This window comes from Euprymna scolopes, chromosome 5 (assembly GCF_053919585.1).
Source record: "Euprymna scolopes isolate OS-2025 chromosome 5, ASM5391958v1, whole genome shotgun sequence".
In the NCBI taxonomy this organism is placed as follows: Eukaryota; Metazoa; Mollusca; class Cephalopoda; order Sepiida; family Sepiolidae; genus Euprymna; species Euprymna scolopes.
This window is the reverse complement of record NC_136486.1, coordinates 143223213-143240119: the sequence shown is the minus strand read 5'-3', so window position 1 is coordinate 143240119 and position 16907 is coordinate 143223213. Positions and strand designations below refer to the sequence as shown.

General features: G+C 33.4%; 1 protein-coding gene across 1 annotated transcript in view; it reads left to right on the top strand.

The window, feature by feature from the left end:
• The window catches only part of LOC145276641 (chitin synthase chs-2-like), a 270308-nt gene that overhangs the window by 211659 nt on the left and 41742 nt on the right, over positions 1 to 16907 (top strand). The window contains exons 20-26 of the mRNA XM_080127832.1: positions 3231 to 3241; positions 4153 to 4360; positions 7144 to 7281; positions 10159 to 10468; positions 10532 to 11432; positions 12661 to 12906; positions 13889 to 13968. Of these exons, the coding sequence (XP_079983958.1) occupies positions 3231 to 3241; positions 4153 to 4360; positions 7144 to 7281; positions 10159 to 10468; positions 10532 to 11432; positions 12661 to 12906; positions 13889 to 13968 (1894 nt within the window). The remainder of the gene's footprint in view (positions 1 to 3230; positions 3242 to 4152; positions 4361 to 7143; positions 7282 to 10158; positions 10469 to 10531; positions 11433 to 12660; positions 12907 to 13888; positions 13969 to 16907) is intronic.

Genomic DNA, 16907 nt, shown 5'->3' with positions numbered 1-16907 from the left:
GCATATCTATCTACACATTTATAAATAAATTACACAAAGCATATCTATCTACACATTTATAAATAAGTTACACAAAGCATATCTATCTACACATTTATAAATAAATTACACAAAGCATATCTTTCTACACATTTATAAATAAATTACACAAAGCATATCTATCTACACATTTATAAATAAATTACACAAAGCATATCTATCTACACATTTATAAATCAAATTCTTGCGCATGAATTATACATATTTTTATTATTACATTTCGTTAGATATCTATTTTTCTATTTCTTGCGCAGCATGGTTAATGTTATTCATTGGCGTAGATGACGGTTCGTTTAATACGAAAATCTAATGAAATTTGTACTTCATGAGGTTTTAATACTGATAAATCTCTAACTATTTTATAAATAACTGATTAAATAAATTGTATGGAGAGATAAATAATATTACGTAGATAGTGTATAATAATGTTTAATACATTTATATCAGTTAATGTATATTTACAAGAGAATGTTGTTTCATGCATTTTTTCACAGACTCCAACGCAAAAATATAAGGGAATATGATAACTTATCAGTTCCATGTTCTGTATTGGCTGTCCATGGTACGCTAGTCACATCCACCATAGATATTAACTCAGTGAGAATCATTTATCAAAATACACATTTACGTATCTTTTTATGGATTATATGCAAGTGATGTCATTTGAATCTCATTTCTGTTGAAGCACTTCACTTACACTAATCCACTTTTCTAAAATTATAAAAATTTTCGCGGTTATGTGTAAAGTGGTGAATTAGCTTTAACTTTGAGCATGCGTAAGAGAGATAGTATACTAAACTCCAATCTAACATAAATCCATCAGAAAGCTTCTTCAATTCCAACTATTCGTAAACGAATACCTAACCAACTTGCTATTGATATCGAAGCTGTATAACTGTAACCTTACCATTCCACATTACGCAAGAATAAATAAATAAAATGCAAGAAACTATTTAGACAAAAAAAAAACTAAATATTTCTTTAATATTAAGGTGCAATATAGATATGGGTTTTCGATTATATTTTTCGAGATTAATAGAAAAATGAGAATGTAAAAAAATGGTAGTGAATTAAATTAACGTATACTAGACATATGGCACTTCCATTTCTCGTTCTCTTTTAGGGGAGTAGAAATCCTTCACGACTGAGACAATTTTTATTTTCGTACCTTTTCTCAACGTTAAAAAACGACCCCGGGTGTCTAACTCTGTCCCGTGGAGAGGCATTAGGTACTAGACATATTGGATTCTCGGTTATTTTAAAATTTAAATTTAAATGAATTTAGAAACCAACAGCAGATTGTAAGTATAAAAGACATATTCGAAAGCATTAAGTGACTTTTTTTCAATTTTCTTATCAGTTTGCTCAAAATGGATACGAGGCATTCTACAGCTGATATCTCACATATGCGGACCTTGAGATTTTGCTTTAAAGACTTAAGCCGTCTCTTTAAGTGCGGTTGTTTGAATCTCTTTTACACCTGCTTCACCGGATATATTTTCCAAGTAGTTTCAGAATTCTTTTTGATGAGTCCAGTTTCTTTTATAATTATTAGAAGGATAGAGATCTTCCGACGATTCAAGTTTCTTTTCATATCGTACACAAGACCTTAGTATTTCGTTGTTTTCCTCTCGGTTCTGTTTAACCCAGTATTATTGAAGACACTAACTTCTACTAAGTTGCTTCTTTCTCCTTCTTGTTCCATATCACTATGCCAGATTTAATAGCTTCATTTTTCAAGCTACAAAGCCGTAGGAACTGCATATTTATGGTGGATGGTGTATAACTTATTTCTTATTCAATTTTTACAGATCGTCAAATGGAGATATTTACACACTCCATTGTGTCGCATTGTAGGACCTTACAGTTAGATATCAGGTGACTCACACTCTCTATTTCTGTGTGGTAGAATCTGCACTTATTGGCATTGCTGGAAGTAATTTATCATCTAAGAATCATTGCCATCAAGCCTCGGTATTGGATCTGTGCTGATGTGCCTTTTTATTAACTTAGGCTGTAGAGACACATGACTAGAAAACGACTCAACACGAAAAGTTATAGATGAAACTCTAACGTTAATTGCCTCTTCACCCTATTTGCCCTGACATTTAAATCTGAAATTTTGTCAAATAACTTTACTTTACCGGGTATGATGGTGGCTAAATGGTTAACGACAACGACTGAAAACTTAGGTGTGTCAAGTTCGAACCCGAAAAGTTAAATACGAGTATAAAGACAGAAATACTTGCGTATAAATTAGTGCTGCGTTTGTTTCTTCGCTACGGATAACGAGGGTTTGTATAACACAAATAATTAGCGAAAATGCTATCTAATCACTGGATTATGCACACATACACGCAAGTGCATTTGCGTATTATGAAAGTAATACGGACATTAGCTATCCTTCTAAAATATATGTAATTTTATTTGTCGTTGATTTGGAGCGCAAAGCAAGTTTCAGCGTGGAAGATTGGACAGTGTTTGCTTACTCCTTGAATATTTTCTGAAAACTAAGAGGCAATTAAGAAACATGACTCAACCATATATTTACTAGCGTGCATATATGTGTATACGTGTGCGTGCGTGCGCATGTGCATATGAGAGCGTGTTTAGGTTTGTATATATATATATATATATATATATATATATATATATACATATATATATATATATATATATATATATATATAAGTAATGCCAAAGGTAAAACCTTATATTTTAACTAAAGTTCAAGAACTACGAAGACGGGAACAGTGCTATTAAAATGAGTGCTCTTTTCTAATCTGAAATATCTGAAATTTATTTTTCTGCATTGTCAACGCCATTCTCAATGCTTTTTGTCACGAATTTAATGACACACTTCTGCTTCTATCGCACCTCCATGACAAGGGTTACCTTTAGAGCGTCTCACACTATCAATATTTGCAATAGAGAGATGAAAATTTCATGTCATAAATGCATAAATTCAGTCATCATAACAATGCAATTTGATCCATTCGGTGGAGTAAAAAGTAAGAAGCATCACTTTTAAAATTCCCATAGAATATATATATATATATATATATATATATATATATATATATATATATATAGTGAAATGCAGATTGCTTAGAGTATTGTGTGAGTTATGTATTTAGGGAATTTTTTGAAGTCACAATACAAGGAATGGAAGGGTATTGGTGTTGAGGAAGACAAAAAACAAGTGATATTATATATATATATATATATATATATATATATATATATATATATAAAGTAGCGTTGTTTAAGTGCAAATTCAAAATATGAGTTTAGTAAGCCAATTCAACGCAGAAACATTAAAAAATAAAGAAACATTTATTTATTTATAAATCAAAATACTTTTCAACGTAATCTCGTCTTTATAAGGACAGACACAGTTTTTTTTTCATCTTATTGATCCCTTGTGGCATGATAGCAGTAATAAAAACAAGACCTGTTCGATGTTATCAACGGCGATTTTTAAATTTTCAGGTTAGGATATCGGCATGGTCGCGCGTAAAAGTTATATAAAGATATGTTTTCTCCGTGATATAAGCGTTGTTTAAGTGCAAATTCAAAATGTAAGTTTAGTAAGCCAATTCAATATATATATATATATATATATATATATATATATATATATAGTATTTTTTATATCAATAATAAGGATTACTTGAAAAGTCAAACTTCTGCACAGTAAAATACTGTACGTTGCATAATATATTTCAAGACGAGCCCTTTTTTCAGATAGCGGTTGTTTCAAATCTTCTTGAACCGTGTAATTTTGGATTTAAATTTTCTCTGATAGTTTTATTAATACAGAAATTCTCACTTAGGCATTCTCTAACTTATATGTTTACATACTCTTTTAAGATCAATCTCATATTTTTTTATTTTTTGTTTTTGTTTCTTTTACATGCCACAGTCTGACAGAATGCGGTTGGCACAGTGCATTTTTGTCAGGGGATCAGTGGATGCATGACATAATATAATCAATTGATCATAAAGATATTTTATTCCAAAACCATATTCTAATTTATAGTTCAGAGAAGTTGGGTTTTTGTTCATTTATTTAATGTTTTAATTGTTTAATTGTTTGTTTGTTTGTTTTAGTAATACTCATCCATCGTGGGATGTGTTCAAAACTGTGTCGAGAAAAAGCGAGACAATCTACGAGACGACAACCAATTGGTTCGACGTTGCTGCCAAATCTATCAAGATATTCACCTACGTCTTCCTGTTCGTTTGTGTATTGTCCAGCGCCCTGGCCAGCAAAGCTAGTTTGTTATTGATGACAAATGCTATCGGACACGGTGAGCAGGTAGGCAATAGGAATGAATGAAAAATAAAATAACGAACGGATGTAAAGGTCAGTTGATCGTAATATGTATGATACAAAAACAAGCAACAGGAAACAATTGGAATTCGTCATTTTTTTTCCATTTTTCACGAGACAAAATATATTGTGAAATACACGTTACGTCACATTAAGCACGAACCCAGAATAACGAAGATTTACTTAGTGAAACAATATTAATATATAAGCCTACTTTTTGTACTACATACATTTAGTAATTCCTTCAGTTAACATACAAGACAAGTATTTAACAAAATAAACAACTTATTGTATATGAAAGGTAACCCTCTACGCAAATGTCACCCATAAAATTGTTAATAAAATTCACAATGTTTCTGTAATCCAAACATATAGTCATCATAAATAGAATGTCATACACCAATTAACATGTGCTATAATACAGTGTCCGTAAAGTCTGGACATATAAGTTATGTAAATACTAAGTGATTTTTTTTGTGCCACATCTTTAGTGTGCTTCCCCATTGCAACAGAGCCGAAGTGTGAGCAAAACCAGCTTTCCCTAGTTAACACTCTACTATTTTTTGTAACCAATCAAAGATGTTGCAAGACTGGTATCCAATAATATTATGTGTCTAGAGTTTGCGGACACCCTTTAGAATATTCTGTTTTATTTCCGATATGAATTTACTAATACAGAACTCCATATGACAATAAAATGATAAAATAATTCCGACAATATGAATTAGAAATGGAAATTGTATGTTGGAAACGAGTTACAACGTATATGATTATTACTTGCGGGTAAAGAACAACCATAAAGACAGATGGGTTTCTTGTAATACAGAGTACAATTAATTAATGAACAGACATTAGTAAGGCATTATTAATGTCTGGTCATTTATGTAGCGAGGGGAAACATACAGGTACGCACACACATGCACACGCGCGCACGCAGTACACGCACGCACACACACACACGCACACACACACACATATATATATATATATATATATATATATATATATATATATTTGTGTGTGTGTGTGTGTGTGTGTGTGTGTGTGTGTGTGTGTGTGTGTGTGTGTGTGTGTGTGTGTGTGTGTGCCGCGCCAAGTCGTAAAAATTACCAAGTTAATATTTGGGGGCACATTTAACTTATTAGGAGAGATGCACTTCCAGTCTTCGTTATGATATGCATCTAGCAGAAAGAAAAACTCTGATGTAAAAACCTGAGGTCTAATGTATGCTCTGTTTTATGGCAGTCATCTGCATCGACAAAGATTTGCAATAATACCAAAAAGTGTGGTTGGTTCTACACAAATCCTTTACGGTTATAAACAAATAATCAGTGTAGATTTCTGAACAAATCGGTCATTGTGGCGGAATCTCATTCGTCGAAAACGACGAGAAAGTTATTTATTTATATATATATATATATATATATATATATATATATATATATATATATATATATATATATATATATATATATATATATATACGGATTTAAATCAGTCATATTCTGTCACTTCGCCATCGGGCATGTTAAACATGTGGGCAACAAGTATAAAAACGATTCCATCTCTACATTCATAAAAATTGTGTGATTGTTTGTCTGTTCATGTGTCTATCGTATGTACGTAACTTACAAATTTTGCTTTAACTTACAATCGATTTAAACCAAATATGCTATAGTATAAACTACTGTAAAGTTCTTTTACGAAATAATTTAATTACGAAATTTAATCCAGCAGAATGTATCTCATTTTAGTCATATGGAAACCAGTCATTTTAATCTTTTTATATTTTATTTTTTATTGCACTCTCCCCTCATACAAAGCACAATTCCACTTTGATGTAGAGGGCGACTATCTGGGACATACGTTGCTGGGATTCTAGGTAGGGAGTTGAGCAGCAAGATGTCTGTTTACATTACACTTGAACTTCTGCATGTCAGTACAGTTGGGAAAGCAGAATTTCGGAAGTTCCAAAGTGTAACAGTTCTGGAGAAGAAACTATTGGAGTAGAAGGGTTTATTACATCTGGGGATCACTGCTGTGTAGGGGTGGGATTTTGGTGCTTGTCGGGTTTGTCGTGGGTATTTACGTCGAGGGAGTACAAGTGCTTGTAGTTCGTCGGAACATTCACTATTAAAATAATTGTAAAACATGTGATGTATATATAGTCGAATATTCCATTAAAGTTTTTCTTTACATCTTAAACACTCAGCAACAAATACGTGAGGATTTATTTACTGAAAATTTGCAGGAATGTTAATCCTAATCGAGAATATTTCTGAGATAATGTGTTATTAATCAGACTATTCAAATGTTTCAAACTGTTGTAATCACTTCTATTGTTATTATGTTCACAACGCTTCAGTCATTGCACTCTTGTGATATTTTCAAGTTCAGCCAGACATCTTGTTGAAGTAATTTTATTTTCTCCGAGTCTACATTCAGTTTCCTTGCAAGATATTAGCAAGCTCATTGAAAGCAGAAACTTGCGAATAGTCGAGTGAAAAATAATACAACAGGCCAGTACATATAGAAATTTATACGAACTGTGGATATTATGTCTGAATGAGAAATTTGAAATTCCGAACTTTAAGATTCCAAAACATATCAAACTGGAGACATTAAATAGTAAACAACTTTGTGTTATTGTTGTTTTTGTTTTCTTTTCTTTTTATTTTTTTGTTTTGTTTTTTTTTTTTCAATGTTCAAAGTCAAATTGATTTGTGTCTAAAACATATTTTTTCGGGGTCCATCTTTTGTTCATCCAGGGTTGGGAATATCGTGATCGCTGGGTCTACATGCTGATTTGTGCTCTATGCGTTCCGTACATTGTGATGTTCTTTGAATGCCTTTTTAAAGCTATGTTCGGAAACATGGCAATGCCTTCAGTCGGAAATCTGATTTGGGTAAGTATTTTTGGTGGTTCTCTAAAATGCCCCTTTAAAAATAAGCAAAAAATAAGGAAAATTTTGTATGATATAATATATGAATAGTATAATACACGTAGCGATGACGGAAAGAAAATAATGTACACCAAAAATGACATAAATTGATCAAGTAGTTTTATTTGTAAATAAAATAATATTTTATGGCTAAACTACGAGCACCGATCTTGCGATGCCATTTGAAAATCATAAAATAATAAAAAAATAATTCAAACTTATGAGATTTAAAAAAACATTCTTAATATGAGGAGGAGGGAGCATCGGAAAATTTTTAATTCGCTTAAAAATAATTTTCTTATAAAAATAGAACTACTTGATCAAATCATAAACTTTTTGATGCACGATGTTTTCTTTCGGTCACGGCTGCATACATTATACAGATTTTTTTAAAAATCATACGGGGAATTCTGTACAAGTCCGTATTCGTTATTCTGCTACTTTTCTCGTTTCTTCTTCTCACACTAACGTTCCAGTTTTAACAAATAATAAATCGAAATATAAGAATACGATATCATTCCACTTATCAATAAACATTTTAATGCCACATTTATAAAATTCCTTACGTTTTTAACTCGAAAAGAACGCTATTTCTTAAATTAACTTTTAATCAATTCGAATGATTCTGAAGACTTTTTAAGAAATTTTGATATGTTGGTGCAAAAGCCCGAGAATATGATGGATAATGCATAATTTATTCGCCGGTATCTGTTGTTTTTTTTTTTTGTTTTTTTTTTTTTTGTTTTTTTTGTTTTTGTTTTTTTTTTGTTTTTTTTGTTTTGTTTTTTTGTTTTGTTTTTGTTTTGTGATCATAGGTTGGTTTCAAAATATATGAAGAAGATTTATTATCTTGAAGAATGAAAATAATCATTTATATCTCGTCATCTTACACTTAAATGGGCCTTTTCAGCGATTGTTAACAATTTCCAACATAATCTAATGGGCTAAAAAAAAATAACAAATAACTGTTACTAAAGGCAAGAAAAGTTACTTTTCTACTTATCTGCATATTTTTTGTATTTTAAAGTATTTTAAAGCGTTTTTAATTACATTTTCATCGATATCTTCTGAGTCTTGTAAACCTAGCGTATTTAAAATGGCGCCTGATTTTACTCGAAATGAGACCTCACGCATCGGACATTACATAAAAATTACAGCTTTTGAATAACCAATCGTTCTACAATTTAATTTTCAACCGATTTGTATATTTTTATTAGCTGTATTTTTTACTTTCTTATTTTAAGTGGTCCTACGACATCGAAGTTTCACTTCGAGTAAAATTCAACGCCATCTTGAATAAGTCGAGATAACAAGACTTAGATAGCAATGAAAAAATGTAAAGGAAAGTGTCGTAAAATACTTTAAAACACAAAAAACAGCAGGTAAGTAGAAAAGTAATTTATTGAGTAATTTCACCCTTTTTTATTCTGTTAAAAAATTTTAACAAATTTTTCATTCATGATTAGTTTAGAAACATACAGTAGTTTTTCCTATTCAAAAATGCAAGGACAAACGTATAAGTAGCTTAACGAAAGAATATAGCGAAAAAAAGTAGATATAAATATATTGTCCATTTCAATATAACGACAGTTTAAAAAGCAACAAAGATGGTTAATTTGTGTATATATATATATATATATATATATATATATATATATATATATATATATGCCTAAATCTAGTAAATGCAATACACATAATTAAAATATGTAAAATCATCATTAATTATCAAATATTCAAACATTTTTCATGTTTTATCGTAAGGCTTGATATCTCTTGTTGTCGACAATATATTCTGAATTTTATAAAAAATAACATGGGATCGATTTTGAAATTGAATTATATAGAACCTAAAAACAGGATAGGTAAGAAATTCTCACTATTTTTCCGACACAGTTAATATTTTAATATTTATACTTTATCTCGTTCACTTCTTCAAATTGTTTGTGAGAAAGGTAAATAAGCTTGAAATAAGTCGTATGTTTTACATGACTGGTGTAGTATTTAAAATATTGAGATTTATAAGAAATATTAGTATTGATCCAGAACCTGACCCAAGGCCACGTCGGCATCTTCCGGAAGTTGTCGGTAAGCAGTTGGAAAGTTGCCGGAAAAAAAGCCGATGCGAACATTGCCAGACGATAAATTCAACATGCTGAAAACAAAACTTTAACACAAGAAATTTATTATATAAATTTTTTCAAGAAAAGTATATTAATTTTTTTCGGCAAATGTTTCAAGAAAAGATGAGAACATGGAAACTATAAACGAAAACTAAATGTGTTTTTTAATAGAAAGTATCTAAGTTTTTTGCAGGGAAATTTTCAATAAAATAAATGTTTTTGTAACGGTTAAAATAGTTTTCTTAATTGAAACAACTATGATCGAAAACAATTTTTTCGAGGAAAGCATCAGAAAAGTGTTTTAGATACTGAAAACATCGTAGGTTGACAGATGATTGTTGATTGGCTAATCGTGTCGGTTTTTTTTCTGGTTGCTTTTCTGGCTGCTTTACCGGCAGCTTACTGTAAATTACCGAGAGATACCGACAGGATATTAGGTTAAGTTCTGGATAATTACTGAAAGATTTAAGCAAGACAAACTAGGAAACACTGCTTAAAATAAATAATAATTTCACAATTCTTATGTTAATTTAACACCAATTTCTTTTGTCTATTGGCATCCTAATTGCTTAAAGATCGATTTCTTTATAATGATACACTAAATTTAAACCCGAAAAGTTGACACACCTACAGACAAAAGCTTCTCACGATGATTCGTGGGCGCATCTCAAAATAATCTTTTGCTTCTAAAACATGATTCTTCATTTTTCTTTTATAGATTCTGTTCATCGAATCCCTGCATTCCTTCGGACTTTGCCTTTTTATGTTCCGAGTTCTTCCATGTCTTGATACGGTCCGTTGTCTCTTAATAATGAATTCTATGTGTCAATTGCCGGCCATCTTAAGACTATTTGCAACAACTCGGCCGGACGAACCACGACGGAAAGTCGCCACCATTGTCTTGGACTTCATTGCTTTACTCATGCAGGTATCGGCAATCGTGGTGAGTCTTGTCACGCTAAGGGCTAATTGCACTGTCGCAGCACCAAATTCCACTTCCGTCGTCCCGCCAATAGGAAAAACGAACGGCAACATGATCGGCCTCGTTTTCGCTGCCAACGACACAAAACATCGCAATATTCATGCGCAAGCTCAGGTCAATGATGGCGGAAAGGGAAGCCAAATTTCATCGGACCAACTGCTTTTGAATATGTCTTGGGAGGTCCCTGTCTCGCTTATTTTGATCTCAGTAAAATGGTGGGAGAATTTTGTAGATAAGTCTATAAAGTTTGGTTGTATAGAGATTCCTATCAAAGAGTATAAGGACACGCTTTACCGAGTCCGAGTAAAAGCTTACATTTTCGTCAGTGCCTGGAAAGTAGGGTTAACGTTTGGTTTTGCCTTCCTTCTCATACCAAACATGAGTTTTGTTCATCAGGCCTTCGGGAAGCTTCTCTATGGGGATGCTTCCTACAGCTACACCAATACGATCATCGGACCGAAAGTACCACTGAACCCTATAACGACACCGAAACAATCGATCCCTGTATCCACGGGGATGCCTATCAGCCCGTTTATGGCCGTCATACCGGAAAAGTTCCTCATGTTGGAAAGGGTCAACTGTTCGGTAAACAACGTGACAAACATCAGCGTGATGTACAACGAGACGATCTGCGAACAAACATACATCGACCCGTGGCGCGATTACACCACTTACATGCCGCTAATTATTCAAATTGTATCGTCCGGCTTGTGTTACTATTTTGCACGTCTGGCTTGCAAGTTGTGCATGCAACGTTTTTCCTTTGCCGCACCCTTGTGTCTAGCCACACCCGTTTCCGTCGGAGTCATTATCGCCATTTGTCATATGCAACCGGAAAAGATAGTCCTGGTTTCTAATTTCCTTCAGTGGGCGTGCACCGGAAATGGTATCGATCGACAATGGTTGATTTGGCATTTGGGAATTGGATTTGGTCTGTGGTGGGTCTCGCAGTTGTGGGTCACGCGGTACATATGGACTCCAAAAGCTCCAAGATTGGCGTTCACAGAGAGGTAAGTAATCTTTGCAGTCTTGCTTTTCTTTTTCTTTATTTGGACATTAAATATATTATATAGGTGTATACAAGTATATTAAACGGTTAATTAATAAAATTGTAAAAGTATGCGTATCCTCTATTGTATCAAACTTATCGGGGAAAAAATAAAAATCTAACATGAAACATTTGCAAATTCTCATATTAAAGTTAAACAAAGCGTATTATGCGTGTTTTGTAGCATGTGTTTTTCTGTTGCTCTAGAAATTTAACGGATCTTTCTCACAGAAGAGATGTTGAGATTCTGTGTCTGCTCTATCGATACTTTTATGGTAAGTGTTCGACTGAGCTTCAATCTATGGTCCTTCCCCGGAAAACGATCACTACAAATACTCGCCTAGCTGAAACAACTGCTAATAACTTTCCCAACGCCTTATCTACGCAAAAACTAAACAAAAATTCCATGAGCATAGTTTCTTCCCTAGAGCTGTCAGTTTGTAAAACACAATACCGTTTGTTGGTTGGTTGGTTGGTTGGTTGGTTGTATTTGTTTTACGGCATATCAACCCTTTTCGGGTTATTTAATGCCGAATCCAAAGATTTTGAAGAAAAAAATTTTTAATAGAATATATTTGTTGTTTTCACGTCGGTTTCTATTAAACCCATAGTTGGGACCCTAACCAGGTACTACCATTCCGGGTCAGAGTGGACCTGGGAGCAATGGTAATTAAAGGGTGGCTCCACACTCCCCAAAGCCCATAAGCTGGGGCCTCACCACTGGATATAGTTTAAGGTCATATCCAGGGCCCCCATTGAGGGACTTTTACCCTCTGTAGGGAGGCAGTCGGCGTATTCTAATGCCCCACCGACAAGGCCACAATACCGTTTGTCTACTTTCCGACATACAATAACACAGTCATTTTCAAGTCTAACGTGAATACATTCTTATGCAGTCTTCTATTTAGATAATCTTACCCTTCACAATTTTCCACCGTGACTGATATTGTTTCATCACCTACCTAACACTTAACGCTTATCCTTGAGTTGCTTCCGGACCTTGATTAGCGGTGACCTTCTAAGTAAAAAAACTTAACTGTATTCTTCATCTTCAATCAAACTATGGTTTCATAAATGCATGATTTCATGTGTACCGTTAAACCCGCCATAACAAAATCTATTATATTTGTTTTCTTATTACAAATAAATGTTTATAAAATATGAATTTTATTTTTTTTTTCCGTGTCTAGATTGTTCCTACTGCCATTATACTGCAGCGGTGTAATCGAGCAATCGTTATTGCTAAACAGACGGAGAAACGATAAGGAACGCATTCTGAAAGATATGAACCTGAACGATGATGTCTCCATCGACAGTTCCTCGACCGATGCCATCCGAAAGCAACGAGAACAGGTCATACCGAAGATCTATATCTGTGCAACCATGTGGCATGAAACCGAACACGAAATGACACAGTTACTGAAATCTATATTTAGGTAAGCAGATTCCCTTTATTTAAAAAGCGTATTCTCCGGTTTGCAGCGAAATTAATGAGACGACAGTGTGTTATTGTAAGGATATTACAATCTACATAAATAACCAAATTTAAGGCAAAAAGGAGAAAGAGCAAGTAAAATCTCTTTCTGATTGTGTGTGTGTGTGTGTGTGTGTGTGTGTGTGTGTGTGTGTGTGTGTGTGTGTGTGTGTGTGTGTGTGTGTGTGTCCATTTGCATGTTTGTATTTTGCGTAAGTCGTTATTATAGGAATTACCGATCCAGTAGATATCTCGCTCCTGGCGCAATCCTCTACTCGTATAAGAGCCAAATACGTCCTAAAATGGAGTACTGTTGTCACATCTACGGAGGGGCTGCATTAAAAATGTTCAAAACTAGATTCGAAATCTAGTGGACGAAGCCTTTTTTCCACCTTAGTTCCTATTTCTCACAGTAAACGTAGCAAGTATATTTATGTTCTATCAGAATAGAATAAGTGTTCTGCCCGTTTTCCTAGTCAAAAGGGTTGGAAAATAAAGTGCACATAAAAATAATAGAAATGTCCGAGAAAGATGAGTTCCAGGGTAGTGAATTGTAGTAGGGTAGATACGATGGTTGTCCAGGATGTCCTGGAGAATTTAATATTAATGGAAAAATTATGCTTTGGACGTAGACAGATTTTGAAATAGTAGACCAGTGAGTAATGGTAATGAGGTGGTGACCTCTTGACCCGATGACATTGAACGGGAATAGTACCTATAAAAAATTTACTCAATTGAAATTAAAGCAAATAAAACTGAACCGATTCCATGAAAAATGGAATTTGTAAATAAAATAAATAAAACAAGACAAAGAGAACTAGACAAAAATTTTTAAAAATGATTGTGGATTGCCTAAGGATAAAGAAAAGTTGTTCTACATCTGGTTCCATACTTAAATGAATAGATATATTTAAGATGCTAACATATGTACATTTTTTTCACAGAATGGACATCGACCAAAGTGCACGTAGAAATGCTCAGGATTATTTTAATGTTCAGGATCCTGATTTTTATGAATTTGAAGGTAAGTTTCTTTCGCATATAAACATTCTCTTGTAACGTTAATCTATTACCAGCTGGAGTACGCAACATCAAATGCACCTAAGTTCCAAAACATATCAATCAAAACATATACATTATTATTTATAATATATATTCATCGCTTTATTGTATAAAACGCAATGTTATATTTATTAAAACTTCTTTCTCTTGTTTTTGTCAAACCGAATTCTATATTTTTAATTAATTTATTAAGCTGAATAACATAGTATGCTGATATGAAGTAGGTCATTATACCTGGGATACTCATTACGGTTATTTATTTTCTGTCTTTCCTTTATATTAACAGTGTTAAAGGTGGCATTATTAAATAGTAACATTATTTTTATGTTTTTGAGATCAGAATTTATATATTGCATTGTTTAGATTCTTCGGACTACTGTTCTCATCTTCAGTATTATTTTATAACGTTTCGGTCGATATAACCTCTGTCTTTCTTCAGTTGTGTCTGCACGGACATGCATCATAACGGATGAAGTACTAGGTAAAAGTCAGTTCTAAGTCAAAATCTTCTTGGGGTTGAAGGTTCAATCCTCAGTTCGTGCGATACTAAGAATACAATTGCAAATTACTTAAGACATCTAACCAGTCATAGGACGAGAACATACAATGTTGTGGATTAAGTAAAGAGTTCCGTAGGAAATTCCGTACAAATTCCATAGTTCGACAGAAAGATTCCCGGGTTCGACAGAAAAATTTCCAAGTTTAACTAGATACATCTGAAGAAGATCGGAGATTACATCGATCGACACGTTGTGATAATACTACTCAAGATGAGAACAGTAGTTCGAAGAATCCAAATGATACAAGTATTTAATCCTCCTATAAAGATAGTAAATTTGTACGTTGTTTGACCGTCTTAATTCTATTGTTGTTGATGGTTTCCCCAGTTCCTTATAGAATCAAGTATTAGCGAGAATGACCACACGAAGGTTACCAATATCTATGGAAGTTTGATGCCATGAGACCGATAAGATTCGAATTTGACAAGCTCAAGTCGTTAGTCAGCCTCGATATCCATTTCATTATCGCCACCTCCCTATTCTCTGGTGAAATAATCACCAAGAAGAGTTAGATATCCTATACATATCAAATGACCTTGTGTCTTTCTTTGCCTTGTACGGACATAACTTTAATAGACATTCTCAAATTGTACACATCTATTTTAAACAAAGAGAAGTGCCTAGTGGCGGATGCTTCGCTTTAAATGAATATAAACTGAGACAGTTAAATAGATTTATGTTTAAGAAAAAAGCATCCACGGTTTTCTTGTCTAAAATTTCAGATACAATTTAGTTACTGGTTTTAACTGGTTTTCATTAAAAGGCAATTAATTTTAAACTAATTTTATATATAGATAAATCACATCATATCATTCCAATAACTCACTGGGGTCTTAACTCATCGTATTTTATCATACTCATTATTATAACATTTGCTAATTAGAGTGAACGTTACAAAAAAAGGGAGATAGCGAGTGTGGCACAATCATAATGGTCCTTTTGGGAAGCGAGAGCTTCCCATTATTAAAAGCCCCATGGCAGACTTTTTTCGGTACTCGCAGGAAGACGAGTAAAATTGGAAAATGTATTATTAAAACAACAATTTCAGAGTATGTCATCAATAAGTCTGTGACAACAGCATATTCTTTTCATTCTTTTGACTCTCAAGTATAGATCTGACACAATAAGACACAGTCAATCAACCGAGAACCACATCAGTCTATATAAAAAGATATAAGATATTAATGGATATATACTCAAGAGCCAAAACAATAAAAAGAATATGCTGTTGTCACAGCCTTAGTCATGAATCAGATTTGGGTTTGCTAGATGTTTATAGAATCGGTATCAACTGGTGCATTTCACGACACAAATGTCAAAACAACTGACAGCAGGATATAAAAATCTAAAAGCAATATTTCTCTTACTCTCTTTCTCCATCTCTCCCCCAATTTCTCTTTATCTTTCTTTTTCGTTTTTCTTCGCCATGACAGAAGATTTGTTTTCAGCTTAAATCTTAAATCTGCAGCGATCGGTTGTAAAATGGTATCATTTTAAGCGTTAATATCAGGATATGTACTGCCAGGTATATTCGCCTCACATACCAAATGAGATACAACTTTAAGTTTTTCAAAGTAAAAGCTACTTGAAGTATACTCAGTGGTAGTATGCATAAACAAACTTAACATAGACACCTTTTTTATCATTAATCACAAATTATTGCCCGAAGTTTCTGGACGAGTTAGGCGAGATTATTTTCCGTTTCTGATTAATTGAAAAAACATTCGTTTTACAATTGAAAATAGAATCGCGAGTTTTGCGGCAATTTGACGCTGAGTAATTCTATCTTCAGATAAAGCTATAATTGGCTCAGTCTAGAATGATTTCATTTCTACTAGACGAGAACAAAAAGGATAAGAACAGATTCTATACTTTACTCCTAAGCAAATGGACACGTAAAGCTAATAGTCTCGGATGAATGAGCACGCTACAATAACACTTTTGACTAAATAATTTTGGAAAAGGTAATTGGAAATAATCATCGCCAAAGAATAGAAAAGTCGGTACTTGTGCATTTAACGAACCAGACGTAACTCAGCATTTGCTCGGCTTTGTCCGGCGCATGACGTCAACAGCCGGATATAACCGAGTGTTGCCGATTAAGTAGACGAGAATTTCGCTATCAATTGGAAGTGTGTCACAACTCGAGAAACGCTTATTTTAAGAGAGCTAAAAAAAAATTCGTTTTAAAAAGATAACCGACGAAATAATAATGAATATTACAAACCTTGCGGACCAGCTCCAGACCCCAGAGGCTGCACTAAACTTTTGCCAGCAACGGAAATTGTTGGCAGAAGAGAAAAGGTGTTTACATTTTGGCCAGGATTGTGTACTTGCAAAG